We start from the raw sequence: 17,450 nt of genomic DNA on the forward strand, positions 1-17,450 counted from the left end.
TCCAGCTGACTTGCACCTATCACGTGGTAACGCTCCCGAACACTAACAGTGTGCCACGTGATTACAATTAAAACAAATGCACTTTCAAATTTCAAAGCTGTCATATGTCAGTTATGTGATTGAAGAACATTGAACATCTTGTTTTTTTTGTTTATTGTTTATTTTAATTTGTTTATACTTATTTTACAGCATTCTTCTTTTGAATTGATAGTTTTAAGCTTAAATGAGTTAAATTACTTTATTTCATTTATATACTTTATTTTTATTATTATTTTTGGTTGTTTGCAAACCCTATAATTTTGTCACTATAACATGTCTGGAGAACCTGAAGAAACTGTAGTTTTCAATTACTTGGTGGAGGAGTTTGTGCAGGAAATATCCCCTTCAGACAAACAGGAGGACAGTTTTGACGAAAACCAAAATTCCAAGTCAAACACACAAGGTACAAAAAGAAAAAGAAGTACTGAAAAGGCTGCACAGAGAGTTTCACGGAAAAGAGAACCTCAGACAGCAAGGAGACCAATTAAAAGTGGCGGTGCAGTACCGCGGAAAGGCAGGAAAGCCCCAGCAGGCCCACCAAAAACCGTTAAACTGAATGGTACAACAGTAAAGAAGAGTGAAGACAGTGTAAAACTGAAGAACTTGGAAAAACTGTCTGTTTGTAATGGTCTGGATGTTTCTATTGAGAATATTACTATTAAAATTGAGAATTTTGATGATGAGTCCACTGAATTATGTGCTGGTAAAATAAATGGCAAATCAGAAACATCTCATATAGGAGGTGACAATGTTGGTATGTTTTCATCTACTTGAATAACCATTTTACTTTTATGAACTCATTAAAATGCATTAATTTGTATTATTTTAACAATAACATGTTCCTAATGTTAAGATTTCTTGGGAAGTAATAATCATTTCCCTTAACAATTGATCTCTGAGATTTGTCACAAATAAAAAAAAAATAAAATAATGCATAATTTATTTCTGCAGAAGTAAAATTAGAAACTGACCATCACCAAGATGACTCTGGCTTTAAATCAGACTCTAAAAGTACAAATGGAAGCCCCAATGAAAAGAAAACAATTGAAAATGGTATTACTAAATTAAATTTACTAGAACCAAATCTGCATAATACTCACTATGAAGTTGTGGATTTAGAACTCAAATGTAAAATGTAAGTTTCAAGAAACACCACTTGATGTATACTTTATAAGTGTTATTATTGTAGAAATCAAAATGTGTTCAAATGTACCAAATGCCTTTATGTGGGTAATTCTAAGGCAAACTTGGAAAGGCACTCACTAATTCACATGGACCCCAGTGAAATATTGTGGTTCAAATGCTCAGATTGCGAGTACAAGTCTAAATATGAAAGTCAACTGAAAAGTCACATGATTGTTCATAAAAAACCGGATGAAATTCAGTATTTCCAGTGTCCTCTCTGTGATCTCAAGTGCACCAGAAAGCACAATTTGAACAACCACATTAGGACAATACACACTAACAGAGTCAATAATCTAAAGTATTTTTTTCCTCTTTATTTCTTAACTTTAGTACTAAATCTAAAATGTTACAGATGCGCTGAGTGTTCCTACACAACATTTTCCAAAGATCGTATGGTGGCCCACGTAAAAATGCACTCAACTGAAGTGTTCACCTGTAACTTGTGCAAATTTGTAACTAAAAGCAAAGACTACTTAAACAGTCACTTTAAGCAAAAGCACACTGATGTGGTGAAGCCTTTTCCATGCGACACTTGCTCTTACAAAGGCAAAACTAAACGCGAACTGTTACGTCACTTCAACAGAATGCACAACAAAGAACAACTGAAATCGTTTCAGTGCAATCATTGCAGTTTCAGTTCGATCTACAAGAAAAACTTGGAGTTTCACTTGTTGCACATGCACCAGAAATCGGAAGGGTTCCAGAAGTTTATATGCGGGCATTGTTACAAAGATTTCGCTTATAAAAACGGATTGAAGACGCATATTATTAGGATGCACTTGAAACTGACTGAAGAAGACTGGCACAAGTGAGTTTATTAAGCTGAAAGTTTTGATTTTTGACTTAAGTTGGGTGATATTAGGTGTCAGGAGTGCAAGTATAAGTGCAAGGACGTGAACACTTTGAAAAGACACATTAAAAGGAATCACGGCGCTCCCAGGTTGCATTGTAATGAATGCAATTTTGCTACAAACCGGCAGAAGTCGTTGACAGCTCATTTGAAAACTCATAAAGTTGATGATGGTCAGATTTTAAAGGTAACTGCATTCATAGCTTTAGAAGCAGTAATGTATTGTTGGTTTACAGTGTCCTGAGTGTCCCTACCGCATTATTCAGGCAGCTTCCTTTTTCTATCACTTAAAAGCTGTTCACGGTAAGCCGATTAGCAGTAAGGACCTGCACAAGTTTTACTTAAACGCCGAATCTACGTAAGTCTTTCATTCGTTTCTAGTTTTTAAGTTGGTATATTATTTCGGCCTATTTTGCATGCTTTTTTTTGTTTTTGCGTTATTTATAATGCATTTTAATGCACCTTGTTCATCATTGAAATCTACTCAACCAATGATATTGTTTGGGTTTTTACTTGATTTTTGGTTTAGTGGAAAGTGCAATTTTATTAGGCTTAAAAATATTTTGAACACATCAATTACACACAGTGCCTTGATATTAATTTGTTACGTTGTTGCCAATTCATTAAGTTTCTTTACGTCTACTGTTTTTACATTATCGTTTCTGTTACTCAAATCGAGTGCCTTAATTCGACAATCTGGATAGTTAAAGATCTATCCATTTTTTGATAAAATGTCTAGTAGTAGTTTAAGTAAAAATATACATTAGTAATCAAATATTTTCTGTAAATTAGTAGTTTCAAAGTGCTTTTTGTTAGAATCATTTTTTTTTTGGTAATGTTTTTGTACGTTATTAAGAGTGCTTTCTTTGGGAAACACCTCTTTAGTTAGTTTTACTTTGAAAGTAGATTATTAAATTTTAATTCAAGTTTTCATGTATTTATGTGTTGTAAGTTCGTATACTTATATTGGATTTATTATGTTGTAATTCTCACACCTAAAATACTAAAAATAAAGACTGACAACGCTTAAACTTTTTATTTTCCTGTTTATGTCATATTCTGTGTATCCAACAGTGTAATAGATATTTATGGAGATCTGGGTTACTATCTATCTAAAATAGTTTCATCATTGCTGCTTGTATTAAAAAGCAGCAGCAACCTTGTTATTTTAAATTGAACACCCTGTATATATTTACTAATTTATAATCGCAATCTGTTTCTAATCATTTTTCATTAAAGTTTTATGTCTATGTTTTACCGTTTCCGAGATATTTTGCTACATTTATTGATTTTTTTTTATTTAAAACCATCTTTGCCTGGCGCAAACATTTGTCTTGTTAGTGTCAAAGATTGAATAAATTGCATTGCATCATTAAACTCGAAAAAATTTATACAGGTGTGGTAAATCCAAAACCGACCATAGGAAAACCGTGTAACTGACAGAGAAACGTAGATAATTGCATGCGTGGGACAAAGACAGTAAACGAAAAAAATACCAAGTAGGCCATATTTTCAGTACGCTGTTGCCAAAATCCAATACCGTCGACAAGAATAATTTTGTCACACCTGTATAGGTTTTGGTCTTTGCTGCTGTGTTGCCACATACCTAAATTCGTCGACCTTTACAGGGTCGAACGACGAAATTAGGTATTTGGCAACATCGCCACAAGGACAAAATACACTATGATTTTTTAGTCAAGATTATCCAGTAATGGAGAACTAAGGTCGAAATTCGCGTTACCTTAAAACTATTTTGTTTTTAAGGAAAAACTGACAGAAAGAGTCTTCAAACAGGAACAATTTCCAGTGTAATTTACAGCTTAATTTTCAAAGTAATTAAGGTTAATTTTCTAGTAATAATGGTTGGGCAATCGTTATTAAACTGTAACCAAAATGTTTTCTTTCTACAATTCGAGCAACAATTTTATCGATGCGTTTTCAATAAGAAATACATTAAATTGTAGCAAAATGTGGGAAACGGTAAAAGATAGACATAAAGTCGTATTAACAAAAAATGATTGCAAAACTGCATTTATACGAATCTACAGCATTTAAAATTTTTCTTGGTTGTCGCAGTTACTTTTGAATTTCTAGATACAAGTTGTGTCTACCCATATAAATTACATTACTCAATCTTTTGTGCGTCATATACATAATATCATTCGGCCCCTAAGTATATAAAAAATATACATTCAGTATCGACAAAATACTGAAAAACTACATGCTTTTACATAATAGTTAAACATAAAAAATCTCAAAAAACTGACAGTTTAAGCAGAGGTCTTATTAGGCAATCAAACAATTTGTTCATCAATGGCACATAATCCTTCCTGACCTAAGAAATCGACCTTCTAACCGATTTGCCACCATCTTCCGCATTCTCCACTACTCTGGATATGGTGAATAGCTCTATAGGCACCCTACCAACAAACTCCTCGTATTCCACCTGGACGTTTTGATTTTCTGCGGTCAATTGATTGGTTAACGATGGTCGTCTGGTGTTGACGCCATTTTGGTAGCTGTGATCGGTCAGTTTTGAAGTAGCCGACCCTATGCTGTCTCTCTTTCTGGTCCTTTCAAAACCATCGTCTGGAAAGTCCAGGGCTGGTATGTTTCTAGCCAGTGACCATTTAAACACGTTCTCCATAGCTGGATCTTTTGGTACTTCATCGTTGTCTGGTAGTTCAGTTATGCAGGGTCTGGAGAAGGTTTTTTGGTTGTACATTCCTGCAATTAGGCAATTACTGGAATAATTATTTAGTGTTAGTAGTTAGTATGTACCTTCGAAAATTTCTTCAGTTCTTCTAGTTAAAGGTATGATAACCGTGTGTTCTCTTATCCCTAATGTTGGTTCGTAGGCGTGGTGTCTGAACTGCTCTATAGTACCACCATTTACTTCCATAATGCCAATTTGTGTGGTGCGCACGTGATAGGGAAAGTTTTTATTGGCAACGCTTGGCATTGTTAGTATCTAAAATATTCCAGTTGTGATTTTTGATTCAAATTAATGTAATTACAAACCAGAAACATTAGGTGACCTCCGAATGCTATAAACAGCAATACGGCATAAACTACAGACTCGCGCACCCATTTGTCAATGTAATTGTTTGCGGATATTATAAAAGCAGGCCCGGCCACGAACCACATAGTACCAAACAGATTGAAAGGGTAGTAAAAATTGGACTGAAAAACATTTCCAAGTTACTTTTAGTGGTTTGGACCTTATTTGGGCCAGTACTTTTTCAGGATACTTCTTCAAAGTGAATACAGTGGAATATATGAACATTGCCCAGGCGCACAGTCTCAAAGTGATCAAACCATAACCAGGAAAGGATTCGTACAAGTATAGTACTTCTCCAGGATCAAAAACCTGTACAAAAGTACTAAATTATGAAGAAAAAATATTTAGTTAGTTTGGTTGTACCAAAGCCTCATATACGAAAATAGTTAGGTAGGTAGTGATGTAGAGACACATGAATACAGTGAGTTTCACTGCTCCTTTCAACGGCAAGCGTCCTCTGGTGATTGTGAATCCTTTAGCCAGCAACAGAAGCAGCAGGAGAAAACATGTTTCAGAAGCTCCCATCAGCATGTTACCTAAAACTTTCGTGAGTAACTTCTGGTGGAAGGTTTTGGTGAGTTTTACCAAATCTTTTGGAATTAGGTGACTCCCGTCCGCTCACTGCCATTTTAAGGTAAACAATGCTGGTTAGTAACACTCCTAGCAGTTGAAGGACACAAGACAAGACGTAGATTTTGTATGTGGTGTGTAATAGTTGGCGTTGTTTTAGTTCCAGGGAACAAACTGTGATTCCCAGCATTAGGAATGAGTAGGCAACCGCAAATGTCAACAAAACCGGAAGAATATCTAGGAAACGGTGTTGCAATGTCATCCACAACGGTAAAAACAGGGAACTTACAGAATTCGTCTGCGGAAAAATGCTCGTGCCAATAGTCTCCAAGTGGACCGTTGGTCATAAGCAGTTGATAGTTAATGTCAATGCCCTAGTTAATTTTATCTTAAATACTTCTTAGTAATCTCTTAGGATGGCTAATACCTTTGAAGAGTTACAGTTACTGACAGCTATAAACCACCAACGCTCCCTGGAACTTCTGAATCTGCGCGCATTATGACAGTTGACCAAACGGCCTTGTCGATAGTAATTTAGTGTAACTGGTACGGAACGTTTTTTTATTGGAGCTTTTTGATTGAAAGATTCCTGCAAACAGAGTTAGTTAAGTCTGGTCCACATGTGCGCAAATCACAGCACAGTACTTATAGTTTGTGATTGGTCAAGAAAACCAGCTTTAAGGTGACTGCTTTTTCTTGACCAATCACAAACTACCAACAAACCATTGTAGTGGTTTCTTCACTATAATCAGTTGATAAACTTGTAGGAGAAGTGGTAAATTCTGTACTGGTTTCATCATCGTCTAGAATTACGGTACTCGAACCCACTGGTTCAGTACTACTGGAGTAAAATGTACTATCTGTCATAGTACTACTAGTTTGGAAGGTTGTCTTTGCTGTAGTACTAGTGACTTTAATAGTTACTTTTCCTGAAAAACCCACAAAATTACCATCACTTGATCAAATCAAGCATTTCAAATACCTTTTCCGCCTAAACCAGTTTTGGTTTTAGGGGTTGGTATTAGAATGGTGTACAAAGGGGCTGGGGTGGTAGTGAAAGGCGGGGGGCGAAACTGACACCCTGCAAACTCTCGAGCCCCCGGCACTCTGGCTGTTAAATTAACAATCTGATTTTGCTGGATGTTCAACATAGACTCTCTGTCTCTGCAAGACTAATAAAAACTTTTTACTTGATTTTTAGCAGGAAAAATCAATTGTTTACCTTGTTAGATTTGTATACCGCAGGCCATTGATCGTCCGTATCGTAGTACAGAAGCAAATTGATATCACCCTGATCCTCGTTATAGTCAATCACATACTCAAACTGACCTTCTTCGGACAAGAAACAGAATCGAGCCAAAAAGGCCCAGTTCTGTATCAAATTGGAAACTCAATATTTGTGTTTTATTAAGTAAATAAATGCATACCTCACGAGTTTTTAGGGTGCCTTCGACGTATTTGCAAGCGCAAAAACGATTCAAGGAAATGATCAACCATGATAACATCCACACTTTCATGCTATTTAATGCAAACTGCATAACAAGTAAAAATAAATTGTATTTTGATTGCTTGAACTTTCCGGTCAGCCCAACAGCTTATGGGAAAGTGGGTAATCAATCGTTCTAGTTCAGTTCCCATGGAGACCATCTTAGTGACAACAAATGTGATGATTGTATGTTGTATAGTATTCAGTTAGTTATTTTTTTCAGAAGAATTTCAGCTATACACCCTGTATACTCTATAAAAAAATTATTATAGAAACCAATATGAATTTAAATTAATTTGTTATGCCTATTAATATGTATGCAAGTATAATCGAAGATTATAAATTCAATCAGTCTTTTAAACGACTAACAATAGGAAGTCTATCGCTTCGCAGAAAACTCTTTGTTTGTTTTGTCATTACTTTAGTTATATACAGAGTGATCACCGTCAAAATGATTATTAAGTTTAACACAATTACATAAGTTTGCTTTTTACAGAGTTGGTTACGCAGATTGGTTTGTACCATTTTGCCAACAAAGCAGAAATCACTGCACCCCGGTAGAGTAAAGAAGGTCAGGTGACACATAAAGAATATATAAATTTTAAGATTTCGTGCAAAGTGTAGTGTGGACTTTCGTTTTCTCCGAACCACCGTCGTTCAAAGTTAAAATCTCTTTACGAACCATAATACATTACACACAGGAAACCAGTCTCTTAGCAGGTCGATAATGAGGTGGTTGAGTGCCCTTTTATTCGCTTTTTTCGTCACTATGGCCATTGTATGGCCGTGTCAATGTGCCCCGGCCGAAGGCGCTTTGAGGAACCAATCCAATGCTAAATGTAAGTATTTTACGCTAGGAAATGTGTTTTTTTTTGCCACAAAAGTGATAGTTTCTTGCATAAGATACTAACTGAAGTAGTTGATGGAATTACCTGGTCATTTTTATTAGCTACTAAATCTTGCATATTGAGCCTTTTCTAGCAGTGTTTGGTAAAATGTACAACGTTTATTAACATGGAATTAGTAACTGGAGAGTTAGAGATATTACTAAACAGAATGATCAATGAATGTTCTGTCAGTACATCTATTTTTGCTCTATGAGAAATATTTGAGTGTATTTAAGTGTTCTGCAAGTGTCTCTGCAACTAATTTCAAGTCTTGAGAGCCTAAACATGGCGCTTGCGTCTTTGCCTTATCAGTTTTGCCTAAATATGGCGGCTATCTGCCTACCTGTCAACGCCATGTTTAGACAAAACTTATAACTGTAGCTGTCTCAACTTACATGAGCTTTTAAAGTTTATTATTTAAACAAAAACTACCATGTGATGACATTTAACTTACTACATTAAGTGGCTTCACCATATTGACATAAACTTATGATACTTTTTTTAGCTGCTTTTGGACAACCTTTCGATGAGGTGGTAGTGGAATCCACGTTAAACGTGAAGAAAAGGACTAGTAACATCTCTAGAAACAAGAGAGAAAACCAGCAGAGGTATTAATTATTTTCTTAACTTTAAGTGTAAAAATCCAATTTTTCTGCCCTTTTCCCATTACTTTCTCCAGTTCTTATTCTCCACTCAGATCTACAAATATTATTCTTCTGCTCCGCGCACTGTCACTCTTCTACATCTAAGCTTTCTTAAAGTCAGCAAATTTATGCTCTGTATTTTTGATATATACAGGATGTTTCCGGGTCTTGCAGACGGTTCTTCGGCTGTGGCCACTGCACAAGCCCAATCTCATCAGGCCAACAGTCCATTTGGAAGATTTGGCGCTTCTGGTAACCCACATGACATCATCATCAGCTATCAAGTGCTTTCGGCACTTAAGCATCAATTTTTTTCTTCCTCTCGTTTTCTCCACATTTTTCATCACTGATGCATCATTCAAGTCTTCACCTGTTATTTCTTCGTTGTAGCATCGGGTAGCCAGAGCCAGTCCCTGGCTTTCGGCCCTAATGGGCCACTTTTCACGGCCGGTTTTGCCGGCAACCAGCAATACAAGTTACCTAACGGTCAAGTTTTGAATATTTCTTTCGGGAATTCTTTAGGTGGTAGTGGTAAGCCTTGTAGTTTTAATTGTACGTCAGGATTTTTAAAGGTAAATTACATTTTTTTTTGTGGTTTTAGGGCCTGATCGAGCTGGTGGCGCTACTGTTGCTGTTAGCGGCCCCAATGTGTAACCAAAACAGGAAGTGAAACAACTATAATTTTACTGTATATACATTTGACTTTTACAAAAACCTAAATACATGTTTTTTGATGAGACGACACTATCTTCATCTAGAAAGCCTTAAAAATGTAATTTTTATTGTTCTATGACTGGAATTCGCACACTTGTGTTCGCCTAAATATGGCGGTAGGTATGAATATGCCGCCATATTTAGGCTAATGTTACCTGAAGTTTTGCGCTTTGTGACGAACTGAAACGTCTTTACAAACAATGTATGATTCCTATAATAATTGTGCTGCTTCGTGTAATGACCAAACCGAAAGGTTTTCATTGATATTTTGCGGTTGCCAGCTTGAGCGATTCCCGGTGATTTAAAAAGTTTTGTTAAGCCAGACATATTGTAAAGTTCGGTTATTGAGCATTTTTAAAAAACTATTTTTGTTTTTTGCTACCTATAGATAAAGTAATGCGCCGTGTCAGTGCAAGAAAGTGGTTTTGTATATCAATACCTTTTTTACGAGAGCACACGGCAACAAGGCATTAGTGTGTTTTTTGAAATTTGACATATTGAACGACAATTGACATTGACAGACGCAAGAGTGAGGTTAAGCTGGAAAGAAGCAAAATATTGCGGAAAATTTAAATCAGTGTCATTTCTCCTAAGTATTTTACTTGAATTGTGCTGGTAGTGATTCTGGACTGTGCCTGTTATTTTCTTGATGGTAAACCTGCAAAGTAAGGTAAGCAGCAACCCACCCTCTGTATGTCATATAACACATCTATCGGCCGCTGTTTGCCCTCACCGTATTCTACTCCCTGTATGCCTCACTAGTGTATTTTCATATTTTGGGTAACCGAGAATGTCTAAAATCACACAAAATAATAAGCTTCTGGATAATTTAGGTTGCAACGGGAAAAGTTTGAAGAAACTGTCAAAAAACGCCAAATATCTGAAATTATAGATTTTAAAGAACATACGTTAATGGCGTCAAAATTCCATCTCGCTCAGTTTTCAACTAATAGACAAGGAACACAACATCACTGCCGTTAGGCACATTAGACACATTTTTCTCTTTTAAAAAATATATTCAGGCAAAAACAACATTTTTAATGTGAACGTGCCTACACACAAATTCGAGGCAATTAATATAGTTATAAAAACACTACTAAAGTTATATATAGGAACTAGAAAAACCTCTACAGCTTTGTAAGTTTTAGTCGCCATATTAAAATATTTAGTGTCCTAACACCATAAATATGAAAAGACTCCATCACAATTACGTTTTTTTTGGCTCACTCTTTCTCAGTCGCACATTTACAAAATTTTGCATTTTACGTCGTGTTTTATTAAATAGCCGGCATTCAGTCGATGCCCTAAAACTACAATATAACCGGTACTAACCAGTAAAAATGCTAGCCCTAAAGGGATCAGACACTGACTGAGATAGAACGCGCACAGACACATTTGTACAGTCATCAGGACTACGGCTAATTTAAACGCTAAAGCGATCGCGTAAGGGTTTTGCGATTGTCCTTGGACGTGTTTAGCCACTTGGGACAGGACGAACCGGAGATCGAGATTGTCCGGTTGTCCCTTTGAACCGTCCCTGAGCAGAAATTTGAGCAGAAACGAACCGAAAATCACTGAACGGAACATAAAAATTGTTTTTTCGGCGGACGAGTGGAAACTTTTTTGTCCCGTCTTCAGCCACGTGGTTAAAATGGCGGGGAGAAGATAGGATTGAGGTGAACAAATGTAGGTGTTGATTCTTTTGATTGTTTCTATACTTGTCGACCGGTTCAGTGGCCTTTTTTCATCCATTGTCTTCAGTTTGGCGATGGTTTTTGGTAGGACTTTGGCCACGTGGGTTTGGGTCACTGATGTGGACATTTTCAAATGGTTTTTACTGGAAATCTGGAAAAAAAAAAACTTTTAGGAAATATTTCAGTAGCACCAATAAACTAGCTAATTTTAATTTTACTACCATAAATTTTTTTTTTAATCTTACTGTCTTACCAAATAATATAAGTGCACTTAAAAATGCAGAGAAACCTTGCAAACATCCGGTTCCGGTTGTAATTTAATAATGAGTAACAAACACACACACAGTCCGTTATTTATATGGTTTGACCCATTGCAACCAGTGAGTTACCTATTTGCCATTTCTCAATAATTAATTTTTCTCACTTATTCAAACAATATGTTTTCTTGACAACTTTGTTTGGGGTGAATATATCAGAGCATCTTATGCAACTATACCAAAACCATAGACATTATCACGTTATTGTTTAGTGACGTCAATTAATTAATCAGCTGAAGCGCAACACAATTTACGTGAGATATGTAGAGCGTTTAACCGCTTTCTCCTTCTACCAAACGTTTATCGACTTTAAACAATGGGTTCAATGTGCAAGGTTATTCTTTTTCCCACTCCGGTATAATTGAAAACCTTGGAAAAATAACACTGAGTGATTTTTATTACAGTATTGTTGGAAATTGCCTTGAAAACTAGTAGTACAGTCAAAAAACCTATTGGAACTTTTAAAGTGACAAAGCATTTAACGGGTGTTCAATAATTGGTCAGGTCACCTATGGATGGCAATTGTCACAAAAAGCGTACGTCTTAGATAACGTTGCAAACAATTATTATATGACAGCTGTCATTTAAAAACCATATACGAACTTATCAACGGCCCTACGTTCATGCTAGAACCACAGCCAACTACGACCATAATCATTATTGAACTCCCGTTATATTTTTATTAAGGAAACAAAGCTTTTCAATTTTAGGGACACCCTGATGTATTTTGTGGTGTCACACGCAGTGTTTTACAATTTTACATATCCGTATAACAACTCAATGGTTAGGAGTGAGACAACTTTTGAAAATCAATGCTCCTGACAAAGATATGGTAATTTCGTAAGTGTCAGTCTGACAAAACGGATGTGACGTAATTCGATAGGCCACGTGACCACTTTGTCAAAAAGACTATAGATTAGCGCGGTAAACTGACATAAAACATTACATCGTTCTGACGTGTAAATTATTTTCATTAAAATATGCCCTATTCGTAATAAAAGTTGACAGAACTTGACATTAAATGTTAAACAATTAATAAAAATTTGAAAAATCATTGCAAATATTACATTCTTCTATTCTCCTTTTAAAAATGTTAGGAAACTAGCCAGCAGAATCATGTCTACTTTCTACACATTCTTTTATTCTTGTTTTGAATATATTAAGTAATTACCCAGCTCTTCTTTTGTTTTTTTTTTGAACATTTTCAGAACAGCTTAATCATTAAGTTTAATTATTTCAAGTCAGTTTTTCACTTTACTCTCGAAAATGTTAAGCAATTAGTCATTTCTACACATTCTTTAACCCTTATTTTGAAAATATTAAGCAATCAGCCAGCTCAATCATTTAAACATATTTTTTCGCTCTTTTGAAAAATATAGGAACATAACCAGCTCAATTACTTCAACACACTACTCTTCTCTTGAAAATTTTAGGCAATTAGCCAACATAATCATTTTTACACATTCTTTTGAAAGTTTTGGGTAGTCTCAATAATTTTAACAGTTCAGGCTATTAACTAAATGAATCATTTGTACACATTTTTTACTCTTTTCTTGAAAATGTTGGGCAATCCTTTCAACAGATTTTTCAGGCTTTTTTGAAAACTTTGGGCAATTAGCCAGCTCAATCACTTCAACACATTCTTCCGCTCTTCTCTTGAAAATTTTAGGTTTGGTTAGGTGGCTTCACAAATTTTGTTATATTTTTCCTTAAAAGCACTTTGCACACTTTAGTTTCGCTGGTAATTAGTTTGTAATAGTTTTCAATCTTCAATTTTAGATTAAATCATGATATCCAAACCATAAATTAGTTAAATTATACGGATTTAACTACAATTTGGTATAACTTTTCAATTTATAATTTAATTGAATTGATTCGGATTTAGTATTAAATTCTCACTTCGTTGGATTCTTGGTTTACTTCAATTTGAAGATTTTTAGGAGTGTCCAGTCTGTGTCATCAAGTTGAATAGTTACATTTTTGAAGAGAACATTTAATTAAAGTGTCAAGTTTTAATAAAATTTCAAATACTGAGCCATTTCATTGAACTAGCTGTTTACAATGTCGAACGAAACAAGTTTTAAGTTTATGGGATGGATGGTTTCTACAGGGAAGCCCAAAATTAAGTAATACCTAAACTTAAATTGTGTTTTAGTTGGTTAGCCAACGTTGTTTAACTTGTTTTTGGGCTACTCTGTATAATCATACATTTTCTATCAAAGCAGCTGAGGAAAGTAACTTCCAGCGGTTTGTATTAGTAAATATTAACAAGATTTTTAGTGCCATCCAAAGCTAAAAAGTAAATTTGATTTTAAGACCGTTTTCAGAAAATAATTTTAGTCTTTTTTCGAAATTTGTTTGAAAACATATCAGTCAGACTGGGAGGATTTCCACAAAACGTTATCAGCCCTATTTTTCCGTTACCTTATCAACATTGACCCCGTTATCTAGTTGCTCTTTTGATCCATAAACCACAGCCCGGATTTAAAACACACGGCAATTAAACGGGATTATGTAAAAATCATTCGGCAACATCGTGCCCGTTTGATAAGGATCATATAGGCTGGCATAGACACAACAACAACAATAATGTTTAATCACTGGAAAAATGCTTGTGGATGATTCAAGTGAAATTTTTGCCGCTTAGTCAGTAGTTTTTGCGGTTTTAAGAAACAAAAAAAAATTCAAATTAATTGAGTTAATTTTTCTAGTCAGTGGCCTTAAAAACTTACCACAACTTTGAAAATCTCTTTACACAGCAAATCCACTATTGATCATCAAACTCAAACTGGGAACCACTGCCATGTCACAGTCTTAAATAATTAATAATAAATGGTATAATTTGTAGGGAAAAACACTCTAAAACTCACTTTTAATTACAAAAATAAACTTAAACGTGATCAACTTTAACGAAGACTTAAGTAGAATGAGCGGTACAAAACAGGAACCACACCAGTGGCACGTGGGCCGGCCTTCCCTCTCTCAGAAACGTTGCACCAGCAGCCAGTGGCGCGCACGCACCTACAAAACAGTTGGTCGCGTTTTAACTGCGCCACTGAATGTTTTATAAATATGAATTGGGCCTATCTTTTTTCAGTGGCAGTCACGTACGCTAATGCCCACGTTTCCAGCATGCAATAAATGGATGAAGTGACCTGAATATTTTCCAAAAACCACTGATTTTTCTCCATTTGTTTACTGTTAATACTATCATTTAGTAGAGTGTAATAGAGCTGAATTGAACTAATTTGAGTCATAAATCTGATCTTTTTTGTTATATTATTCTGGACTTTGGACTTCCGTTTCAATTAACGTCTAGTGGGAATTACTCGGTAGAAGTAGAAGTTTTAAAGTGCCTGATGATGGCAAGAAACACACACATTTCACTAGAAAAATGTTAATTCAACCCTCATTCCAAAAGTCAAAATGAGTCATCACGTGACCGCATTATAAATTAAAGTCACTGAAAATGACCTCAAAAATTTCGCATTTAATGTATACTATTCGAAAGTGGCCCTTTAATACGTTGATACTATGGGCCATTAGTCAAATAAAGCAATGCCGATCCAACGCCGCATTTTCATTTCATTGATTTTTTACCACATCGAGTTGGCGTTGCTTAATGACAATTGACGTGTAAATTTTGTTGACACTCAGTTGTATTCGTTTTTAGTGCAAGTGGTTAATTTTTCAATTTTGTAGTGTATAAATTTAATAGAAATACAACTGGAAAGACAGCAAAACAACTATACTGGAAGTAAGTACATTTAGGTTAGTTCGCTTCAGTTTGGCTGTAATTTTGTACATCCATCTCGAGTTAACCGCACTTAAACGTGCATAGTGGGTTAACTTTGTCTCACTTTAATCATTATTCGTATTAGTAAATCCAAATTCTCTCTCATTTGAAGAATCACTTAGAAACCCAGTTTATTCCTCCATATTCACCTCAGTTGTTTGGTATATCCAGTTTAGGATTTATAATAGTAGTCGGCATTAATTCGGCCGTTGTACGTCATCAGTGAGTTTGACATTTTCAAACTGCATTCGCTTTGCTAAGCGATTAGTTGCTATCTCTTTCTCACACGCAGTTATTGAATGGACGCAAATTTAATACAAACGTGACTTACTTAATCTGTATTTTTAATGAATTGTGTGCATTGTTGCCATATTGCAAATTAGCACTGTTTGCTGTTTTCGTTGTGATTGAAAACTGTTATTAAAATCTTGACAATCTGGCGATATATCTTATATTATTCAAGTGTATTTACAGTTAATAGTCGTTATTTATTGGAGAAGTTAAGAGCTAATTGTTGTGTTGGTGTAATTTTTGACTTGGCAACACTGTACTGGTCAAGTGCCACTTGTCAAAGACACGTGACCATAAAAGTCTAGTCTGATCTGTAAAAATTTAAATCTAATTTAGACAGTGGTAAAAGCTGAAAATACACGTTACGTAAAAAATGTAATTTTTGAGCAGGCAACATTTTAAAAGCACCAGTGGCACTAGTCAAAAACATTCACGTGACGATCAAAAAGGTAATCTAGCTAATACGTCACGTGTCACACGTTATTTTGGAAATGCAATTTTTGACCTGGCAGCACTGTACTGTCACAAAAACAGTCACGTGACAGAAACAAACCAAGTTTACCAAGCTACAAAAGAGGTGTCCAAGCTTTGAAGCTGTTTTTGACTAACTACATATTTCAAAAAGTGTACTTTATCATTTCAGTCAATTAAACAAAACAAAAATTGGACTTTTTTTAATGACGTTCGTTTTATGACATTTTTTCTATAACCCAGCAGCATATGTGTTACAAACAATAATTAAGTACTTTTTAACCGTCACAGAACTTTACACCTGACGTAACTACCGCTCAAGTCCACGTAATTTCCTTCTAAAATTTTTTTTCTCACTTACGAAGAAAAATACAATACAGGTTTCCTTTCTATACTAGGATCGAAGGTCGTCTATCTCTTTTTTTCTGAATTATTGACTTGTAAGGAATTGATGCTTGGACCTTGTTTAATGAGGGTTTTTATCACGGCAATATCTCAACAATTGAGATTCCCATAAAAAGTGATGATACACAAATAGTTCTTTTTAGTAGCAGGAAACGTTGTATTTAAGGCTATTTGTGCGGTAGCTGCGGATTAATTAAACTAAGGGTTATCACGTAAAATACGAAAAATTAAGTGTTAAAAAGTTAATTAGGCAGAATGCACGCAATAACAAAATGTTTATCTGTGATTTCGTTTTCGAATCGTTTTTTGTGTATATGTAACTTGTTGCATAATATTCCAACTTTAGGCCTTTATTACTACATTGTTTTTTTGCGTTTAGGTTGATAAATCAGTTGGTCGACCTTGATCTTTTAACTCCTGGGTTAATCTAACTTTATACAAAAAACATTGACTAATAACGCACTTTAAAAACAACAGTGCTTTCACTTCACATTTTCCTAGATGTTGTATCAGCTAGTTTGTTTGTCCTCCAACAGATTAGTGACGTACCAAAATGGCGACTGAAGGACATGTTTAAGTGACGTTTGTTGTATTATTGTTGCCCTCTTTATGTTCAATGTTGATTGACACCTATTGTAAACATTCCCCAGATCTCTAACTAAAATAAAGTATTTCGGATATGAAAGTGTTGTTGTATATTTCTTTATTTAAATTGAATTAATGGAAACCAGTTCATACAGGTTTTTGATGTATCCCATCTTCACATTATTGTTTGAGCTGTTTTTGACAAGTAATAAATTGCCAACTACACTTAATTAAAACAATTTTGCTATGCAAAAAATTCGAACGCACAGTTGCACGTCAACTATTTTTTTAAACCATCATTAACGTTAAAATTTGCTTAAACACTTCATTAATAATTTGTTCAGTTTAGTCTAATTCCAAGTAAACGTAATTTTTCATCACAGAAACGGTACAAAACGATAATAATGAACGAGTTTTTAATTGAAACGTACCAACACTAGAACCCATACTTTAGA

The 17,450-nt window shown here is 35.0% G+C and overlaps 4 protein-coding genes across 5 annotated transcripts; 2 read left to right on the plus strand and 2 right to left on the minus strand.

Moving 5' to 3' along the window:
* Nucleotides 1–110: 110 nt before the first annotated feature.
* On the plus strand, nt 111–3,105 carry LOC145726678 (uncharacterized). The gene is made up of 6 exons (XM_081975890.1): nt 111–793; nt 991–1,174; nt 1,229–1,522; nt 1,577–2,032; nt 2,087–2,261; nt 2,311–3,105. The coding sequence occupies exons 1-6, from the start codon at nt 313–315 to the stop codon at nt 2,434–2,436; spliced, it is 1,716 nt and encodes a 571-aa protein (XP_081832016.1). The 5' UTR covers nt 111–312; the 3' UTR covers nt 2,437–3,105.
* On the minus strand, nt 3,096–7,440 carry LOC145726676 (transmembrane protein 145-like). 2 transcript variants are annotated; one of them, XR_014177640.1, is made up of 13 exons: nt 7,133–7,440; nt 6,928–7,077; nt 6,688–6,877; nt 6,429–6,634; nt 6,133–6,294; nt 5,995–6,079; nt 5,721–5,942; nt 5,499–5,671; nt 5,313–5,444; nt 5,096–5,257; nt 4,856–5,045; nt 3,824–4,801; nt 3,096–3,793 (listed from the first exon to the last, which is right to left on the minus strand). XR_014177640.1 is itself a non-coding variant. In XM_081975888.1 (12 exons), the coding sequence occupies exons 1-12, from the start codon at nt 7,241–7,243 to the stop codon at nt 4,410–4,412; spliced, it is 2,175 nt and encodes a 724-aa protein (XP_081832014.1). In that variant the 5' UTR covers nt 7,244–7,440; the 3' UTR covers nt 3,096–4,409. The 2 variants fall into 2 exon arrangements, 1 of the variants encoding a protein (XP_081832014.1); XM_081975888.1 differs by having other exon boundaries at nt 3,096–4,801.
* Nucleotides 7,441–7,583: 143 nt separating this feature from the next.
* LOC145726688 (uncharacterized) lies at nt 7,584–9,461 on the plus strand. Its single transcript, XM_081975901.1, has 5 exons — nt 7,584–8,030; nt 8,584–8,686; nt 8,877–8,974; nt 9,113–9,253; nt 9,324–9,461. Exons 1-5 carry the CDS (start codon nt 7,919–7,921, stop codon nt 9,374–9,376), a joined length of 507 nt encoding a protein of 168 aa, XP_081832027.1. The 5' UTR covers nt 7,584–7,918; the 3' UTR covers nt 9,377–9,461.
* A 970-nt stretch (nt 9,462–10,431) lies between these two features.
* On the minus strand, nt 10,432–14,396 carry LOC145726687 (uncharacterized). The gene is made up of 2 exons (XM_081975900.1): nt 14,180–14,396; nt 10,432–11,281 (listed from the first exon to the last, which is right to left on the minus strand). Exon 2 carries the CDS (start codon nt 11,255–11,257, stop codon nt 10,682–10,684), a length of 576 nt encoding a protein of 191 aa, XP_081832026.1. The 5' UTR covers nt 11,258–11,281; nt 14,180–14,396; the 3' UTR covers nt 10,432–10,681.
* Nucleotides 14,397–17,450: the final 3,054 nt, after the last annotated feature.

Source organism: Ips typographus, linkage group LG3, assembly GCF_016097725.1.
Source record: "Ips typographus isolate SLU linkage group LG3, UJ_Ityp_2.0, whole genome shotgun sequence".
Lineage (NCBI taxonomy): Eukaryota > Metazoa > Arthropoda > Insecta > Coleoptera > Curculionidae > Ips > Ips typographus.